At 43.0% G+C, this 20,340-nt stretch overlaps 1 protein-coding gene across 1 annotated transcript in view; it reads right to left on the bottom strand.

Moving 5' to 3' along the window:
- The window catches only part of Scin (scinderin), a 78,407-nt gene extending 70,253 nt beyond the window's left edge, over positions 1 to 8,154 (bottom strand). Inside the window, exons 1-2 of the mRNA XM_087911828.1 lie at positions 7,884 to 8,154; positions 1,625 to 1,779 (exon numbers count right to left, since the gene is read on the bottom strand). Coding sequence (XP_087767954.1) covers positions 1,625 to 1,779; positions 7,884 to 8,082 — 354 coding nt within the window. The 5' untranslated portion in view covers positions 8,083 to 8,154. The remainder of the gene's footprint in view (positions 1 to 1,624; positions 1,780 to 7,883) is intronic.
- Between the last annotated feature and the right edge of the window lie 12,186 nt (positions 8,155 to 20,340).

Genomic DNA, 20,340 nt, shown 5'->3' with positions numbered 1-20,340 from the left:
CTTTTTTTTATCCCTCCTTTTGCATATGTATCCTAGAATTTGATTTTCAGGATCCTGTTAATAGCCAAGTTCATCCTGAATGTGTGATATTTTAGAATCTTATTGTTTACCTTAATCCTTAATCCCCATACCGTATCTGTTTGGGGAATTAGTATGAAATATATTGTACATCCCAGAAAACCAAGGGATTTGAAAAGCTTCTGCACTCCCCTGCAGCAAGCTAGTTGTCTGGATGAAATGATTTCTAACAAGGTGATTCCATCAGATTCTGCTTTGAACAAATGGAAACTCTCAGGTCTTCAAACTGTTGGGTTCATAGAAATGAAGGAAACCTCAGGATCTTTTGACACAAACTGGAGGAGCTGATGGGAATTCAATAAAGCAAGAGGCAGCAACCTCGTGTTTAAAGTGGTTTACAGCCAAGTGTGAAATAAGGAGAACAAGAGACAGAAGAAATCTGCGGCTGTTCTGTCTCATCTCACGGTGTTGCAGACATCCAACCAAGAACATAATCAGATAAAGACATAAGCCTGACATCTTTTCATCATTGTTTTGGGGTCTGTTTTGTTAGTTGTTGTTTTGTTCTCAACTTTGATGTAGAGTGTGACTATGTAGCTCAAGCTGGCCTTGAACACACGATCCTGATGCCTCGACCTCCCAAACACTGATAACGTGGGAATGCATTCCCGGTCTGACTTAAATCCACCATTTTAAAAGGCAAATTGACATATATTCAGAATATATATATAATACTATATATGATATATATAGTATTATTGTTGCTATATTATATATTATATTATATAACATATAAAATATCCTCAGAAGTCCTGTTTAGCTCTAAGGTCTTAGGTAGTCAGCAGGAGCGAGGCAGCAGGGGATCACCTGATTGCTCTTGTTTTCCTTAGAGCTTCTGGGGTGTCTGTCTGGGGAAAGTGTTTTAACTGAATTCATGGGCAGGGAGGGAAGGACTAGGGAAGGATGGACCAACTGCAAAACTTACTGGGAGAATTAGGGTGAGGCAGAAGGGGTCTAGCCTTTACATTGCCTTAGGAGGTAGGCCTATTTATTAATACTTACACAGTGGGTTGTTGTTTTTTTTTTTAAGTTACCAAGGAGCTGAGAACGAGTCTCAGTTGGTAGAATGCTTTCTCAGCATTTGGAAATCTCTGGGCTCTCCATCTCAAACATAGCATAGACTAGGTATGGCGGCACACACCTGTCAGCCCTGCACTTGCGAGGTAGAGACAGAAGGATCAGGAACGCAAAGTCATCTCTGACCACAGAGTGTTTGGGACTAGCCTAAGGCTACAAGAGAGAGTGTCTTGGACTTCTGAAGCTGGGTTTCCTTTCCTGTGTACCTACTGACAAATAGGAAGATAAATCATACATTCACGCACACTCATACAGGCACAGGCACACACACACACACACACACAAACACACACACACACACACACACACACACACACACACACACATTCACACAGAATCTAAGACCAAACAAAAACCAAATCCATGCCTTCCAGGAAGTTGTGATCCCTGAAGACACACAGGGTGAGCAACCAGGAAGAGAACCCCTTTGAAAACACCACAATGAACCGTGTCCCACAGAAGCGCTTACCTTGTACTTCAGACCCCCTTTGAAGTAGCCCACGAAGTCAGTAGACTCATAGCCTTGAAGTTCTCTGCTCTGTACGGGCTTGCCCCCCAGATAGTCGTCCATCTGGACCGTGAAGATGGCCGCTGCCGTGCTTTCATCCTGGGAGCATTCCTTTCCTGAGACAAGACAGCCCTCAGTTACTCGAGGAAGAACACGGAGACAGAGAGGGGATGCAAAGGACGCCAGACGCTCTCATGTATGTGTGTGTGTATGTATGTATGTATGTATGTATTTACACATTTTAATTTAAATATAATCATACTGCTTCCGCCTTTTCATTTCCTCTCTCCACCTTCTTCCGTTACTCCCTTCTCAAATTGATATCTCCTTTTTCTTTGACCACAGATAAAGATGGATACAGACACACACAACTAGACTGATTCAACCTGCTGACTCCATCTTCGTTGTTTGTGGGCTGACCCAGTTTGTACTGGATAATCAATTAGGCTGATGCTCCCTCTCCCAGCAGAACAATGACAATATCAACGGACAGGCTAACATGGAGAAGCTTTCGTTGCGGAGATGTTTCAGGACAGCAGTCTGCTGCCGAAAGACCCCTGATCAGGAGCAACATGTGATGCTATTTGGCTCATACCCAAAAGTTTTTCATGTTCCTGCCTTTTCCAGTTTCTTTTTAAAAAATTTAAAAGAAACACTATCTCACAGATCTGCTTGTGGGACTCAGGAAAGCACTCACTTCATAAGGAAGTTAGAACCTGCCAGGAAACACCTTGGGGCTCCTTCGTCATCACACTGTCAGGCTCACAGTGTGCCGGTGAGAAGTACTGGATGGGCCATAAGAAGATAACGTCATGATTTTTAAGTCAGGAAAATGAATAAAGCTTCACCCGTCCCCTTGTTCCGATCCTATTTCCCCCACTTTGCTATCTCTTCACTTTGTTCTATGAAAGAATCACTGACGGAAGAACAGCAAAGGAACTAACGTGCTGATGTCTCTCAAGTGCTGTGCATCTGGTAGAATTTAAGACAGTATACAATTAGCTTTTATAATTATGAAATAGAACCCACCCAGGCTTCTCTGTGCCGGTGTCTACGCAGTATGTGATGTTCAGAACCAAGATAGCTTGAGGGAGACTCACAGTTCATTAAAAAAATAAAATAAAATAAAATAAAAAAATCTCACAACCCCAAACCTTCAAAAACCTTACTACATCTGAGCTGAATGAAAATTGCGAGTAATAATTCAAATACCAACACATTTATAGCACTCTTACCACAGGCCACACAGTACTAGCATTTTATATGAATAGCATTCAAGTAGCCCCATGAAATGAACCTGGTTTATAGCATGATATTGTGGGGATCATGGGCACTGGGAAAGGCTGAGTAGTTCTTGAGGTTATAAAAGACTTTCCGAACAGGTTCATAGAACTCTAACCAGCAAGCAGTTAGGAAGGACGATACATGTGTTTTAAAGATTTTTAGAAATGATTTGCATGTTTGTTTGTGTGTGATATGGTCACGGGAGCACAAGTACTCCAGAAAAAGGCGTTGGACCCTCTGAAATTGACATACAGGCAGTTTGAGCCACCCAATGTGGGTGCTGAGAACACAACTCAGGTCCTCTGCAAGAGCAGGAAGCACGCCTAACCATTGAGCTATCTCTCAGCCCCACATGAATTCATTTATTACAGTTCCTATTAACACTAAATTCTTTGGTGACCACAATATATATCTTTCCCCAATGAGCCACAAGTTTAGAAGCAGTGACAGTATTTCCCAGAATAATGCCAAGTGAAATTTCATGTGGGGTTTCCTTCTGTATATGTGTTACTTTTATTGGTTAATGAATAAAATTGTTTCAGCCAGTGGCTTAGCAGAATAATGAAAGGTGGGAAATCGGAACAGAGATATAGAAAGAGAGTAAGCAGAGTCAGAGAGTCGCCATGTAGCTGCCGAAGGAGACAGAAGCTGAATCCTTACCAGGAAGCCATAGCCTGATTAATACATACACAGATTAATAGAAATGGGTTATTTAAGATTTGAATTAGTTAATAAGAAGCCTGAACTAATAGGACAAACAGTGTTGTAATTAATACAGTTTCTGTGTGATTATTCAGGTCTAGGTGGCCGGGAGTGAACAAGCAGTCCCTGCCTACAGAAATTCACCAAAATTGAGGAGAGGAAGCCAGTTACCTATACTAGGGAAATGCAAGCTCATTCACAGTTCCCCTTCCTTGTGCAGAGGTAACCGACATAGCAAGGATCTTCTCAGACAAAATCTCAGCAGCCAGAACAGTACTTATATGGCAACAGCTTTGTAAACTTTCTGTGGCCCAATGTGTTCTAACATACACCTTAAAAAGCCTCATGCAGTTCTGCAATCTGAAAAGATGCTGCTTTCGTTCTTGGCCCATTTTTTCAGCTCTCATAGCAGCAGGTCTTGTTGTAAATTTCATACAGAGACACTTTAAGAGAGTCGCTTAATCCAAGGTTGAGATCAAAGTTATCAAGGAAGATGTAAGGACAGACGCATTCTGACCTGACGAGTTGAAACACGACTCTTTTGAGTTAGCTATGAATGGTGGGCATGAAGTTAATGAGTGATATGAAAATAAGTTAATTAGACCATGCTCTTGTCTGCTGATGTTGATGCACTTTGCCAGGCCAGGGAATAACAGAACCAAAGTCCTGGCCTGCAGAGGTTGAAAAGACTTTAAGAAGCCAATATCAACCTTTTCCATGTGTGGAACCGAGTCAAAGTCTATTGAGTTATGATGAAACTCTAACGGGTACTCAAAAACATTTGTGTATGAATCCTGCTTAGGACTTCACTTGATGTCCCTTGTGAATTCTGTTTGTGACCTCATCCCTTGTTTTCCTAAGATGTCAATCATGTCACCCTGTCTTTGTTGCTTTATATTTTAATGTGTATGTATATCGCACTCGCCTGTGTGGTGGAAAACTCCCAAAACTGGGACGAATTTATAAACAAAACACAGATTTAAAGAGAAGTCTCACAGCTAAATCTATCTAGTTCTCATTCCTGATTTTAAAGACCTTGCCATACCAAGATACTACTCAACACGATGAGTTGCATCTGCTGAAAACATATGAAAGCTACTGGCCGTCCTGTAAAATGGTGCAGCATGGAGTAGAACTGAAGGTAGGGAGCACAGACTTGCACAGGGGATCACAACTCCAATACCCACAGGGGTGCAGTCAACCTTACTTGTACTTTCTCAGTGGTACATGTTCCCATGGATGGGTTTGTGTGGTTAGTTCTGTGCAGTCTTACCACGTGCATTAATCCCCACGTCTGCCTTCAGAGTCCAAATACTAAAGAGCTCCATTGCCAAGAAGACCCTCAAGCCACTTTCTTTAATTTTTCTTTTACACGTGTTTACGTAGTCTAGGCAAAAACTTGTTCATGCCACAGCACATGTGTGGGCATCAGAGAGCGACTGTCAGGAATTGTTTCTCTCCTTCCACCATGTAAGTTCCAAGGATGGAACTGGGGTACTCAGGCTTGGCCTAAGCAACAAGCACCTTTACTCACTGAGCCATCTTGTTGGCCCAGCAATCAGTTCCTTGGCATTGTCACCAGCCCCTTGTATATTATGAGATCCTTGTATTGTCTATTTTGTATTATATATCATAATCTAGTCCTTTTGTGTCCCAGTGCCCTGTGTAAGGCCACACACACACACACACACAATGACATCATTGAATGCTGTTTTTAAACATTACCATCTGAAGCTGGCAAGGAGAAGGGGTGAGGGAAGGTGTTTGTAATAAGGTTGACAGCACCATAGCATCTTTAAAATCACCCCTAACTACAGACTGGATGCTGTGAGGAACCAGAAGCAAAAGCTGGGTGCAGCTCAACTGCTCGATACAAAGCCAAAATATTTTCTGAGGAGCAGTATAAAATACTTGGAGCCGCAGGCAACAGCTTTTTACTTTCACTGCTTCTAGACAGACAGCATTGCTGCCATCATCCAAACGGTGCCCTAGTGTTATGGAAACAGCATGGGCAGACTAGAAAGAAGGCTGTCAGCATTTTTTCTCGTCTTGGTCCTGCCTCCCTCCCACTTTGCTGGCTTCCTCCTGCTGGGTCTAGCCTTTGCTTTGTACACTGGGCACTTCTCTCAGGCAACCTCTCTTTAACTTAACTTCTTCCGGCTGACTTCCTCATTTCCTTCAGGAAGTCAAGCATTCTTTCCCCTCTAACTAATCCTCATAAACTCCTCCCTATTCAAATATCAGAATAAACTCCGTCAGATGGGACTGCCTCTGCCTGGAGACTGGAAATAGAAAAGGCTCCTGGCGAACGCTGAAGGTGTCCTGGCTCCCCTTCCTCTGATGGAATCTCCCCACTCGCCTTCCTTTCCCTGTGTCGGTCACGGCACTAGTCCCTGTCACACAGAGCCTGGAAACCTCTCGGGTCACGAATCACCTTCTACCAAGGTTTTATCTTTTTTCTTTCTTACGATTCCTTTGGGGTTCTAAATTCTCTGGCAAGTTTCATAAACTATCTCAAGCGGCTTGCAAGCTCCTGACCAGCCCGAATTTATAGATGACTTAGATTGTCATTAATATACTATTTGCTTTAGTTTTTGAAGGTTTTTAAGATCGTAAACTGTTTCTGCCCAAATAGACTATGTCCTATTATAATTGTGAAACTGGTTGGCACTAAATGGGTAATTAGGAGTATAAGTGAGCCAGGCACTTAGGATACAGAAGCAGGAGGACAGAGCATGAGAGGCCAATCTGGGCTTCATTTAAGTTCCAGAGAGTTCTGGGCAGCCTAGCTGTAAGGCCCTGCTTCAAACAAACATAAAAACTGCTTAAGTGAATCTATGAATCTGGCGGAGCACACTTCTTAAGGCGCCTGATTGTGTAACAAAAAAAAATGCACTGAATTAAAGACTTAGGCTCCAAGCCTTCGGATGAAGCCAAACGCAGCTTGGGAATAGCAAGCGAGCTTTCTCCCATTTAAACTCACCCTGCTGACATTTGAGACACACATCCACTCCAGAACCAAGTGCACAGTGCGAAGGTTGTTCTACCTGGGATCATTTCACGAATAGAGCACAGATTGCTATGTAGTATGACTGGAGAGGCATTACGCGAGGAAACAAACAGCAAGCGTTCGCGTTGGGAGCTCAGCCACCGTAAGCAAGAAGCCAGCACTGTAAAAGACACCCCGTTCTCCTCTGTGATTCCTGTCTCAGATGCCTGCTCCGGGCGTCTGCTGATGCTTAGAGAACCACTTCTAAATGTTTTCACTTGTTCCTTAAAAATTTTCAGATGTTAGAAAGTAAAGTGAAACGGTGGCTTTCAAAGTGTGTGTTTTGTGGGCTTTCCCCGCTAAGCTCAAGAATAAATATACCGAAAGACACACTTGTATCAGGAGGCAAGCGAGTTTGAAAAGAAGGCTCAGATTTTCCCCACGTTGTTGGGCGGGGTGTGCCTACTGGCACAGGACCTCACAGGGAGAGGTTGAACACTCAGGATGTTTACGGGTAAAAGTAGAAGGTGGAGAAAGTGGAACACACGGCCAGTGTCCTAAAAGCCTGGCGCCAAATAATTACGACCGCTGAATGGAGCTGTTCTGGTCCACACTGTGTCCTTGTTAACACCCATGAATAATAAATGAAAAATTTTGTAAACGAAGCAGCCTATCTAAGGAAATATACCAGCCATACAGAGCAATTTTTAAAAATGCATGATGGTTGTATTCATTCCCCCAAACACGCAAGCACTGTTGCACACGGAGACTCTTGGTTTGGAGTGGCACCGGCTACTAGTCTCAATTAGCGGAGAAGTCTAAGCTGGTGCCCCGAGGCAGCAAATAAAAATAAATAAAAGTTTGGAGCTGGGCGTGGAGTTTTCTCTCCAGCTGCACAGATGTCCACAAACAAGTTTGACTTCATCTCCGCCCTGCCTGGGAAACCAGGACTGAACTTGCCGGAGGGTGCTCAGTCCTTGGCCAGCACCCGGGTTTTTCTCAGGCAGCCGCCCAGGAATAGAATGGCGATTGGGTTAAAGGGAAAAGCCGGAGGAATGAACATAAACTACCTACAAAAAGAGGTTTGGTCAAGGCCGATATGGGTACGCCTCCTGAGTGACTCACCTCATCCCTTTTGCTGCCGACCAGGAGCTGACCTAGGTCTAGGAGAGGATGCTAGCTGAGTATCACCCATCCCACCCAGGTGATGGGACCCTGGGCTGCCCTGTGCCGCTCACCGCTTACCCAGCCAGAAGTGCAGGCGGTGGGAGAAGCCCCTGCTCGCCTTGGCGGTGAACAGCACCAGGTAGGCGTCTCCGACGTAGAAGTCACCATGGGCACTCTGCGGCACCGGTACCAGTTCCAGCTTCTCGACCCTCCACACCTGCAGCCCCGCCTGCTGGCCCGCGCGCGCGAACTCGGGGTGCTGCAGCTCCTGCGCCATGGTACCTGCGATGCTGGCAGAGCCGAGGTGACTGGGATCGCGCTCTCAGCCCAAGTAGCGCTAGGTGAGGGCGAATCTGGCCCGCCCAGCTTTTATGCGGCTCGCTCGAACCGGAGGCGGAGCCTGCAGGGCAGCCAGCAGCCACGCCCGACCCCAGGCGGGAACCTGCATCTCAGATTGGACACGGCTGATTGAAACTCTAGGAAATGCCTCCCCGCCCCACTAAAATAAATAAGTAAATAAATAAATAAGTAGTATAAAAGACACTTTGCCTGGCAACACATAGGTTCTTTGGGCAGCACACCAGCACGCTGGTCCCGGTGCTCCAGTTCCTTCCCTGGTCGGGTTCGCCCTCTGATGCCCTGGGGGTGGCGAATGGGAGCGCAGGATCTAAAATAATCCATTCACAAAACAGGTCTAGTTATGAGGGCCACAGCAGACACCGTTAGGGGTCGGAAAGACTGGTTGTGTCCCTTCGGCAAGCGCGGAGAACTGTATTGCACGGTCCTTTAAAAGTCCCGCATTGTCCGCTCCCTTGATTCGTGCTGGACAGCCTCTCTCCGAGATGCCTAGTGGCCACAGCTTTCCATTGGATAGGTTTGGAAGCTCCATGTACACCAGCACGTCAGGTTTTCTTGAAAAGATAAAAATCTGACTAACAATCTGCGGTACTGGCGTCAGCGTTCAGCTAATCCCTTGGTGTCCGGGAACTGTGGTAACTAACGTGCCACCTGCCTGTGGTGCCAAGAAAGTCCCTGCAAACACCAACCGCAGTGGCCCTCCAGGGATGCGCTGCGTTTTAAATTACCTGTTAGCTGACTTCAGGGCCCTCATTTCTGTCTCGCCGACACTTCTTGGCTTTGCTCACTAAAGAATAGTTTGCATTTATTTTTTTTTTGCATTCGGAAATAATATAGTAAAGAATTCTATTATTGAAAACGTGAATTAGAAACTACATACCAGATTAGAGCGTTAACTATTGTTACTTCACGTACCTGTTTCACTGTTTCTCAAATTGCAGAGTTTCCTGGAAGACCACACATAGTTAGGGCACTGGGAGATTTTCTTTTTAATGAACATTTTCAAAATAAGTAATACACAAAGTGTTAAAGATTGAGTAGCACAAAATCTGTTCAATTGCCCAGTGTGCTGACTGGTAATTCCAGGTCTGGAGGAGGGGGTGCTGAGGAAGGAGGATCATTGAGGGCTCCAGTCAGTCAGGGCCACCTTGTGATACAAGCAAAATAAATAAACAAATAAATAAATAAATAAATAAATATAAAGAAAGAAACAAAATGTGCAATAAAATTTCATCTGCATTTCACCCAGCTGCCTTCCCCAAAGGTAACTAAGTTGCCAGTTCATTGTCTTTTTTTTCAAAGAAATTATTTAATCAACAAGAATATACATAAAATAGCTATTTTAAATTTTTAAAAAGAAACGGCAACACACTGTTCTGAATCTGTTTCTTTTATAATGTGTGTCTACCTTGCGGCAGTTTGTTATTGTTGTTTATGGAGTTGGTTGGGTTTTGGTTCTGGTTTTGAGGTTTGTTTGGTTTGGTTTGGTTTTTAAGGTGGGAGCTCATGTAGCCAGTGTGCATATGCTCAACTTGAATTCAATATGCAGCCGAAGAGGAGCCCGGACATCTGGCCCTCTACCTCTCAAACGATGGCTTACAAGTGTGTGCTACCACACCCCAAGTTTGGTGCTGGGGATCAAACCCAGGGCTTCTTGCATGCTCCACTGACTGAGCCACATTTCAACCCTTGGGTGAATGTGTAAGCCTCAAGTTTAGGGAAAAAGGATAAAGCCTCCTGGAAGTAGTCCAGGAATGTATGTCTCCTGATGGCACACACACACACGCACATGCATACACATACACACACAGATAGACACACACAGACACACCAGAGGGGAGGATATCAATACTCCATGTTCAAGGAACTGCCCTTTTTATAGAGTTCATAGTATTCTATCTAAAAAAATGACTATATTTTTGTCCAAGTTCACAGACATTTAAATTGTGTCTATATTTTGCAAATAAGATTGTGAATCTCTTTCAACAAGCTTTCTCATGCATGCCAGCACAACCATACTCTGATGCCGTCTGTATTAGTTGGCTTGCTGATGGTGGTTGTGACCAAACACCTGACAGGAGCAACTTAACGAACTGTTTACTCTGGCCCACAGCTACCCCCTCAGTTTCTCCACCCTCAGCTACCCCCTCAGTTTCTCCACCCTCAGCTACCCCCTCAGTTTCTCCACCCCTGTTCCGATGTATACCTTCTTTGGGGAGTAGGATACTCCTAAGAAATGGGAATGTTCCTATTCTGGTAGCATTATTTGTTAGAAGTTGAGCTACTGATCAGCAAACTTTATTAGCTGCTTGCCCACTTTTAACCAGAACAATGGAAGATAAATACGGTCTTTCTTTCTGTGTGTGTCTGTCTCTGTCTCTCTCGCTCTCTGTCTTTCTCTGTGTCTGTCTATCTGTCCAAGCATGTGTGCATGTGCATGTGTGTGGTATGTGTGTGTATTCATGAGTATGTTTTCAAATTTTTTTAGCTCTTTATGATATAATGAGAGGTTCCCACCTTTGCTGTCTTTACCTCCCTGGACCCAGTGAACCATCAGTTCCCATTCCCCTGCACGCACCACCCAGCAGTCACAATGCTCTGAGTCAAGCGGTCTCTCATGAAGCCATAGGCCTACCAAGAGACATACGCCTCAATATTCCCTGGCATCACCATAATGCATGTTGGATAGGTATGACTGCCCTGTTGGGTTTGTAGTGCTCTGTATTTATTTTTCGTCAGTCTATAAATTCTGCCATCTCACAAGGAAATAGCCGATGGAAACAAGTCAAAGGTTTGGGATTTGGAGCCTTATGACTAACTCGAGTTTGGTGTTCTGGAGAGTTGATATTCAAGTGGAAAATACCACATTATCTAATCCTTGAAACAGTAACTATGTCAAATAATACAGTTGAGACTTTCTGGGTTGTTAGAATGTGTTAGTAAAAACAACTGGCTCGGAGCTGGAGAGATGGCTCAGTGGTTAAGAGCACTGGCTGCTCTTCCGGAGGACCTGGGTTCCATTCCTAGCATCCACATAGCAACTTACAACTATCTGTAACTCTAGTTCCAGGAGGTCCAATGCCCCTTTTCTTCAGACACCAGGCATGTGGCACATAGGCATACATGTGCACAAAACACCCACACACATGAGATAAAATAATAATAAAAATTAAAAATGGCTTCAAGTGTTTGTCATTCCTCAAGTCACAGGATGTAATTTTAAAGTATTTTTCTTTTTTGCTTTTTTAAATTTCTCTTCTTTTAAAATTTTGAGACAGGGTCTTCTTCTATAGCCCTGGTTGGCTGGAAACTTACTATATAGACCTGGCTAACTTCAAACTCATAAAGAGCTAATTGCCTCTCCCTCCTAAATGCTGGGATTAAAGATGTTGCTGCCATGCTGTGGTGGTATTTCATTTGTATTTTAATAAATAAAGCTGCCTGGCCACAAGAAGGGAAAACTAAGCCACTAGAGACAGGCAGTGGAGTCTCATACCTTTAATCCCAGCGCTAGAGAGGAACAGAAGGCAGAAGGAGACAGGAACTCGCTTTCTTTCCATCTGAGGATTTCTTAGAAGTAAAAGCTGTCTAGTGGCTTGGCTGCTTTGGTTTTCTGATCTTCACATTGAACCCCAAAATCTGTCTGAGTTTTTCTTTTTAATCATGCTACACCATGCCTTTTAAGAGCACTAAAAAAAAGTTCTATAGAAAAATGCAAAACATTCACCTGTGTGCAATGTGTATTCTCTTGCAGGTCAGGAGCATCAGAAAAAGCAAGCAAACAAACAAACAACAGCTAGACTATGTAAAGGTTTTCTTCCTCATTTTTCCATTATGTAAAAGACAACAGAGGAGGCTAGGGGGATGGCTAACAAGAAGAGGCCTTGCTGCTTGTCCAGAGGACTCAAGTTCAATTCCCAGGACCTACACTGGTTCACAACAGCTTGTAATTCCAGCTCCCAGACACAGGCTACCCTCTTCTGATGGCCAGCACCTGCGCACCTGTGTGGCATACACCCACACAGACAGAAATGGACGTATAAAAAGTAAGACCTGAACCAGGTAGTAGTGGCTCTCGCCTTTAATCCTTAGCACTCAGGAGGCAGAGGCAGGCAGGTCTCTAGTTCGAGGCCAGTCTGGTCTACAGAGCGAGTTCCAGGACAGCCAGGGCTACACAGAGAAGGAGGTAGGAAGGGAGGGAGGGAGGAAGGGAGGGAAGGAGGGAGGGAGGGAGGAAAGGAGAGCAGGAAAAAGACCTGAAAGATTTAGTAATTTCCCTCTTAACCGTACACTAAACCCCACTATTTATTTCCTCACAGGCACTCACAGAACAGTCTAATCAGCTACTGAAAGTATGTTCGTTGGTCTCTTCTCATGGATTTCTTCTTCCAAGAATGTTTCGATCTTCTACTATACCTCAGAAATGTGCTAATAGCTGCTTTTGAGTTACAAAATACAAAGTAACTTTTTGTTTGTTTATTTGTTTGTTTATTTTTTGAACAAGCTTTGGGAATTATCACCTCAAAATGAGATACTGAGTCCCCATTGACTTTTCTTCTTCTTAATCATCTGAATATCTTTCTAGCACACCCAGAAGGATGCCTGTGGCATACGATGTGTGGAGACAGTCCCCACGTTTTTCCTCGCTGAGAAACAGCCATGGTTGTTGAAACCAAACACAAGTGAATGACAGGAAGTTCACTGGGGGGGAGGGGTGCTTCACATATGTTACTTACGACTCTCCTTTTATTACAAATGATAAAATGAGTACAATTAAAATACATTTATTTTACTGGCCCTTCTGCTAGGCTGTATGTTTCATGTCTATTTACCAAACCATTTGCAGGCATAAACATGGGACCCGCGGTCAGAAGACCTGAGGGTTGCAAACAGAAAGAGATTATGCATGTCCAACCCAAGTACTCAGTCAATAAACACTGTTAATAATTAGCAGAAGTCCTTTGTGAAGCTTGGAGATCCGAGTGGAAGTGAGCTCTAGGGCAGCCGTGTTTTGGTCCAGCCGGCCCAAGGAGACAAATTACAAGGAGGGGAGGGGGGAATGTAATACTGTTATCATTGTTTCTTTTCTTACTCAGAAGCAGGGTGTGAGTACTACGGTGTGCATGTGGAGGTCCAAAGACAATTCTGAGGACATGTCACTCTTCTCCTTCCTCCTTTACTTTGGCTCGGGGATCAAATTGACATTATCAAGATTGAACCTGCAGGTGGCCAGCACCTTTGCCTGCTGAGCCATCTCTCTGGCTCCAGAAGGGTGTTTTCTTTCGAGCTTTTGTTTTTAAGCTTCAGTAAAGGTCTTGAGCGCTGCCCCTCATGAACAGGTCTCTTTAATGTTAATACAAGACTGGTACCGTCGAGGCTGAGCTCATGGCTCAGTTTCATTGGTGCGCAGGCGCGCGGTCATGATATTCCTTTTCAATTCATTCGCAGCAGCATGAATCTTTATTTCTATTCGGCTCAACCTTTTTTATCGATAATATTTTTAAAGGAAGCACTGGCAATTACAGCTGTCTGGTGGTTGCATCCAAATTTTGTAAAGTATTGTAATACTACCATAATTCAGTCAGTTCCCAGTCCCTGAGAGATGACGTCGTGGTGACTGGCGAGATTTACTTATCAGAGGGTGCTGGTGACGGTAATAAAGGTTAAGAATCGGAACCGGTTTCATCTTCAGAGATTTATGATTTAAAACATTCATCTTTGTCCTTTAAGTGAAAGTTTTGTAGCTGGACAAAGTCGAGCTTTAGCTGCTTGACTCTGTGGCCGCCTCCTGCTCTTTCTTGCGTGATTCTCCGGCTAGGCCTCTTTACCAGCAACCACAGTTAACCCGCAGTGTCTGGTGGTGGTCCTGGCTTAACCAGCTCCTAACAAATCACTTCAGATTTTCAAGGAAACTGTCAGCAACATTGAAATTCCAGGAGTGTGTGATTTCAGGGAAAATATAGAGGTCAGACATCACCAAACGACTGTTTCCTTACTGAGATACTTACAAAGTAATATGCAGCGATTCAGTGGAACAAAAGCAAAGGTTGTTTTCCCAAGTTGCTTGGTTTGCTTGTGCTAGCCAGAGGTCACTTCCTTTCGACAGCTTCCTTCTCTGAAATCCCAGGGCTTCTGTGAATCAGTAAGGTTTGCGCTACACATTTGAGGAAGCTCTATACTTAATACCTATTGAAGAGAACCCTTATCCCCTCTGTGTCTTCTCTCTCTCTCTCTCTCTCTCTCTCTCTCTCGATTGACTTATCAGTAAGCCAATCAACAACCCTTCCTGGAATGGGGCAGGACACTTTGCCAAAGGTGCTCTGTCAGTGGGATACCGAGACAGTTTTCTAAAGATGAGTAAGGATTTCTTTCTTTGACATTCTGTAAAATTCTTATTGTGTGTTTTAAATGACAGTTACACATTCTGGTGGTTAATATTGTCAAATTGTCAGGATCTAGAATAACATAGAGAGGAATTTCTGGACATGAAGGGATAGGCTTCATTAATTGAGGTGGAAAGACCCACCCTGACCATGGGAAGCATTATTGCATGGGCTGGGGTCCTGGGCTGAATAAAGAGGAGAAAGCTGAGCACCAATGTCCATTGTTCTGTCCCCGACCGCAGATTCGATGTCAACAGCTGCCTAAGCCCCTGCTGCCTTGCTCTCCGCCATGGTGAGCTAGTGAGCCACGCCCTTGAACTGTGAAAGTAGTGCCTTTGTTGGGCATTTTGTCACAAAAAAAAGTAATTAACACACACATATGTTTATTGGAGTCAAATTTGAAATTGCCAAATACAGGTAAGATCAAGATCACACAATGTATAATAAACAATGACCACATGTCTTAAAAACTGAGACCTTAAGATGACCCTGTATATATTAATAGGTAATTTTGCGGCCTGGAACACTTGGCCCTTTTGGGGGTGAGTGGGGTTGAAAACAGTAAGATTTTTTTTAACTCATCTTTCTTTTTTGAAAGCCTGACTGTGCACAAATGATTCTGTATCACTCTAGAGTCAAAAAGGATTCTATTTTTCACCAAAAATTATAAAAAGCTTTTATACATATTTATAAAGTATCACATATGTTATATAAAAATATAATAAATATTTCTTAAAACCTTAATTCTTTATGACTATGTTGTCTATGATCACACCTTTCTCCTCCTCTGTTACTTCAGCAAATGTGTTTTATAAGAAGTAAGTGCCTACCCTTGGTCAACTGAATTCCATATATAAGAGATTGCATCATTAAAAATTCAATGCATTTTCTCAACAAACTGATACATATTTTTGTAAAGTTTTGAGAGGGTTTCGACACGCCCATGCACTGCCTGTCTGTCCACCTGTCTGTCTGCTCACACATACTTCTCTCACGGTGTTAGTGACTGGAGCACAGGCTCTGGTGGCAGCTGTCCTGGCTCCCTGTTTGCCGGTCCAGCTCGCAGCTTCTCTGAAATCTCCGGGCTTCTGTGAACCAGCCAGTTTGCCAGTTCCAGCTGTGCAGCTGCCAGACATGGCTCTGAAACTCAGTGTTCCGAGATCGAAACTGAGAGTACCAAGAGATAGAACCGTTACAGGAATTAGAGGTGTGCATATGAAGGCCTTAAAATTATTTTTGCCAACAAACATAGGTCTCAATACATTTACGTTGCTCAAATTAACATGAATATCCACATCTACCCGCAGGCATTTGAGTCAAAAGGAAGTGCATGTTGGCATATAGCTTCCACTACACATGAAAAGACATGAATGCTATTTAATTATGAAGATCCTTTTAGGTATGTATGCCAACATTTACTTCACTGAAAATAATTACATTTCATTATATTAATTTCCTATTTGTGTGCTTCTAGTTGCCTCAAAATGCATCTCCTTTAATAATAGCTCAAGAAACAAATTTTCACTCATGCTGTTGTTTGCATGTGTATAATACTATTGCTGTAAAGTAGACTTCCAAAAATAGAATTATTAGGCTAAATGACTTTGGATTAGTTTTGTTTCTTGAGTCAGGGTCCTGCTATGCAGCTGGCTTTGAACTCCTGATCCTCCTGCCTCAGTCTCTCCAGTACTTATTACAATCATGCTAGTTCTACATTTAAAGAAAAAGTCTTGGGGTTCCTTTGAGTTTTTTGAGACAAGATATCTTGTGGTCTAGGCTGGCCTCAAACTCACTGTGAGACCAAGGAAGACCCTGAACAACTGATCCTCCTGTCTCTATCTCTTGAGTGTAGAATACTAAACATGAGTTTGGGTAAAGTTTTATGATATTATCAAATTACATCCTCCAAATCAATAGATCAATGCCCATTTTTCTAAACTTGGTTACTAAATTCTAAGTAACTTTTATTTGAAAAGAAATCTTTTCCAGTATGATGCATAAAAACATCTACTCATCTTTTAGACGTGGAGTATCTATGATTGCTAGTGAAATCAGGCATCTTTCTGTGGGTTTGCTACCTACTCTTATTTCTCCTAGAAATTTAATATCATGCAATTTATATGTGTGTTTTCTAAACTAAGTATTCTCATTATAGTTATATATGATAAAGATTAAATGTTCCATTCCCTTGGCTTACAGATGTGTCCTCTGTTTTCCTCCTGTGTTTTCCCTAGGAAGCCTTCCGATCATGTTCAATAGCTTGCCCATCTGCTCTGCTATAAAGATAGCAGATCTTTTTTAATCTCTGGACTTTTGCCCCCTATGAAATATATTTGTACTGTCATGTCACCGAGCAATTTAATCTTTGTCCCAACTGATAATCACATTCCTCGCTGTGACATGTTTAATAATCCGTGTGTACATGTTGAGCTGAAGCACAGTGTTTTTCATACGTAGAATTATTGCTTTGTAACTTTCAATACAAACTGCTATGTTTCCCTTTGATACGGCACATTCTCACTGTTTTCTATTCGTTTCATTGTTTGGTTGTTTTTGTTTTGTTTTATTTTACAAAACCTTCCAATGCTCACATCTTTTCCACAGGAAACTAAGAATAAATTGAACATCAAAGTTTATCCTTGATATCATCTGTTCCTCTGAGCTGTGGTATTACCTCAGCATTTCCTCACATATTCAAATATAGCTACAAATCATATTTCAGATAAAAAACCCTTAACACTTTATAATTGAGCATCATACATAAACACATAACTGTAGGCGCCTTTAATCACGGCACTTGGGAGACAGAAACAGGTGGATCTCTGTGAGTCTAGACTAAGCCTCGTCTAGATAGCGAGTTCCAGGTTAGCCAAGTCTGTAGAGTCAAACCCTGTCTCAAAACAAGCAACAACAACAACGAAAAAGTCGTCATTAATGAAAGAAGGGTGTGATGGGCAACATCCACGTGCTTGATATTAGCAAGATATTCCAAGCCTTTTAAACCCAGTCCTGATCCTCAGCAACGCCGAGCTGTGTATTTGTCTGTTGCAGACCACAAAATGGGAGCAGAGTTGCACACTCAGTGGAGACTCAGAATCTGAACCCAGGCGGATTGCTGAAGCCCCGGCTCCAACAGTACAATTCCTGGGAGCGCCCTGCGTCTGCGACACTTTCTTACAGTTCTCCTGGGAGCGCCCTGCGTCTGCGACACTATTTCACAGTTCTCAGTTCATTTACAGCTGGGAAGGCTCCAGTTCTAAAACATCACACTCCGGTGAGAATGTGGGGAAAGAAGGACCTGGGGCAGATCTGGCATGATGGAGCCGTTTGGGAAGCAGTCTGGCAATATGTAGTGAAAATGGCAGGCGTGTAGTAACACTTTAACTAATACCTGTGCTCCCAGATTCTGTTTGTGTGGGCGTGCTTCCCAGATGCTCTTCGTGGATACATCAGGAGACACGGACAATGGTACCTGCCAGAACGTATTTGTGGTAGGAAGAAAGTGAAAGAGAGCTGGGGTGTAGCTCAGGTGGCAGAAGGCTTGCCTAGCATACGTGAAGCCTGCGTTCAATCCCCAGCATTTCATAACCGCGGGTGGTGGCACAGACCTCATTCCAGCACGTGGGAGGAGGAGGCAGCAAGAGCAGAGGTTCAAGGTGATCTTCAATTAAGTCGTGGGTTAGAGCCTAACTCAAAGCTACGCGGGAACTCGACCCCTAATGACAGAACAAAGAAGTTGAACGTAACCAATGGGAATAAGGAAATGTTTGACTACAGTGTCAGGGGTGGACACTTGTGAGAAGAAAGACAGGCAAAGCCAGAGGAAAGAACATCATGGAAGGAATGGCCGCAAAGGCAGGCTTCAAAATTATAAAGTCAAATAAAATAGAGCAGCGAACTTATGCAATGAAAAAGTGTGCTTACATTAATAGAAATGAGTGTCATGGACTGACATGCTTGCACATGTCTGAACCGTTTGGAATGTAGCATGGAAGAGTGTACATGGACTGAACGTGAGTGATGCTTGGTAGGACAGGAGGGGCTGAAAACGGAGGAATGAGTGAGGGAGACTGCAAACCGGAAGGAGCAGGAGCACAGGTCAGTAATAAATGTGAGTCACGCTACCGTGGCAGGCCTGGTGACTCAGACCTGTGAATCCAGGTGCAAATGATGCTAAGGAAGGAAGGTCTAAATTTCAAGGTCGGTCTAGGCTACAGAGTGAGTTCAAGGCCATCCTGGGCGGCTTAGAGAAACCTTGCTGCACAATAAAAAGTAAAAAAGTATCTGGCAGAGTAGTTGACTGGCATCCGTGAGGGCCGAGGTCCAATCCTCAAGAAGAAAACCAAAATAACACTAATAAAAAGCCACAAACCGAAGGACACAGCCAGTTCTGTTCTGTGGACCTGAGGTCCAAAGTCACAACACAACACAAAATAAACTAGACCATGTCAGGCAGGATGGCGCTCCCGGCACCAACAAGGACCTAGCAGTAGGTTAGAAGGACCCAGATTAAACAGTCTACACAGGAAGACCCTACCTCAGTGAACAAACAGTTCTTACAACTTATCTCTATATTTCAGTGACAGATTTTTAAATGTTTCTCTACCTGTGCACAAATTTCACCGTTGCCATAATAAGAAGATTAGGAATTTTGAGACAGTCTGAGAATTCATGAGAAGTATTGGAGGTAAAGGAAGTGGTTCGGCTCCATGATCTCCTCAGAATACTTTGATCTTAAGTGAAAAAAAAAAAACTAAACCTTTAATTCAGACAATGTTTCACATGAACTGTGAAGCCTGAGTTACTCATTGACTATTTTATTACCCTCTGCTTTAAGAATGTGTAGAGACATACTTGCATTTATGCCTTAGATTTTTTATAGCTAACATGAAAACATTCAAATGAGTGTTAAGAATAGTCTACCTCATACAGCATGGATTTGGAGGTTTTCTCTAGCCACAAATATTCCAACAAGCCTCGGAACATGTTCACTTATTGATCTAAGTGTGCATCACAAAGGTTATGGCTTGCTGAGTGTTTCGAGTAAAAACAAGCAGACAAACAGAGAAAAACATTTCTTCCCTCCTTGCTGCAGTCAGGGGTCTCAACCGCTATCCTCTTGCACTGATATTTTTCTGAGTTTTTTCATAATTTTTTTATCTTTTGAGATCATAATATAATTATATCACTTCCTCCTTCCTTTTCTTCTCTTCAGCTCCTCCTGTGTACATCCCTGCTCAAATTCATGGTCCCTTTCTTTCAATTGTTTATACATATGTGCATATATATATATATATGCATATATATCTTAATATAAGAATATGACCAGCTCAGTCTGTAAGATGTCACTTATATATACATATTTTTCAGGCTGACCATAAGGTGGTGAATAAGCAATTGGTGTATTCTTCTGGGGAGACTATTGCTCCCACTCTCAGCGTTATTCAGTTGCCAGTAGCTCTTTGTGTAGGGCTGAAGCCTCATAAGCGTTTGCCTCTGCACTGACACACTCATTGCGACTTCAACATTGGACTAGAAAAGGCAATATTAGTACATGAATCGTCACTAAAAATAACAGGTGAAAATGATACAAGCTTTTCCTTTGCATTTAGAGACAAAGTGAAAATGCTTGTGAATAAAATGATTTACTTCCATGTGTTCCAAGAATGAATTTTGAAAGGGCAAGTGAAATAGAATTACCGAGGTGATAGTAATCATTATTACCAGATAGTAATCTGCTGAACAATTTGCAGATGGGTTCATGACCCTAGTATTTCTGTAGTATTTAAAGGTCT

Source organism: Myodes glareolus, chromosome 11 (genome assembly GCF_982192425.1).
Source record: "Myodes glareolus chromosome 11, mMyoGla1.1, whole genome shotgun sequence".
Classification (NCBI taxonomy): Eukaryota; Metazoa; Chordata; class Mammalia; order Rodentia; family Cricetidae; genus Myodes; species Myodes glareolus.
Note: the sequence above shows the minus strand (reverse complement) of the source record. Positions and strands in the feature narration are given on the sequence as shown.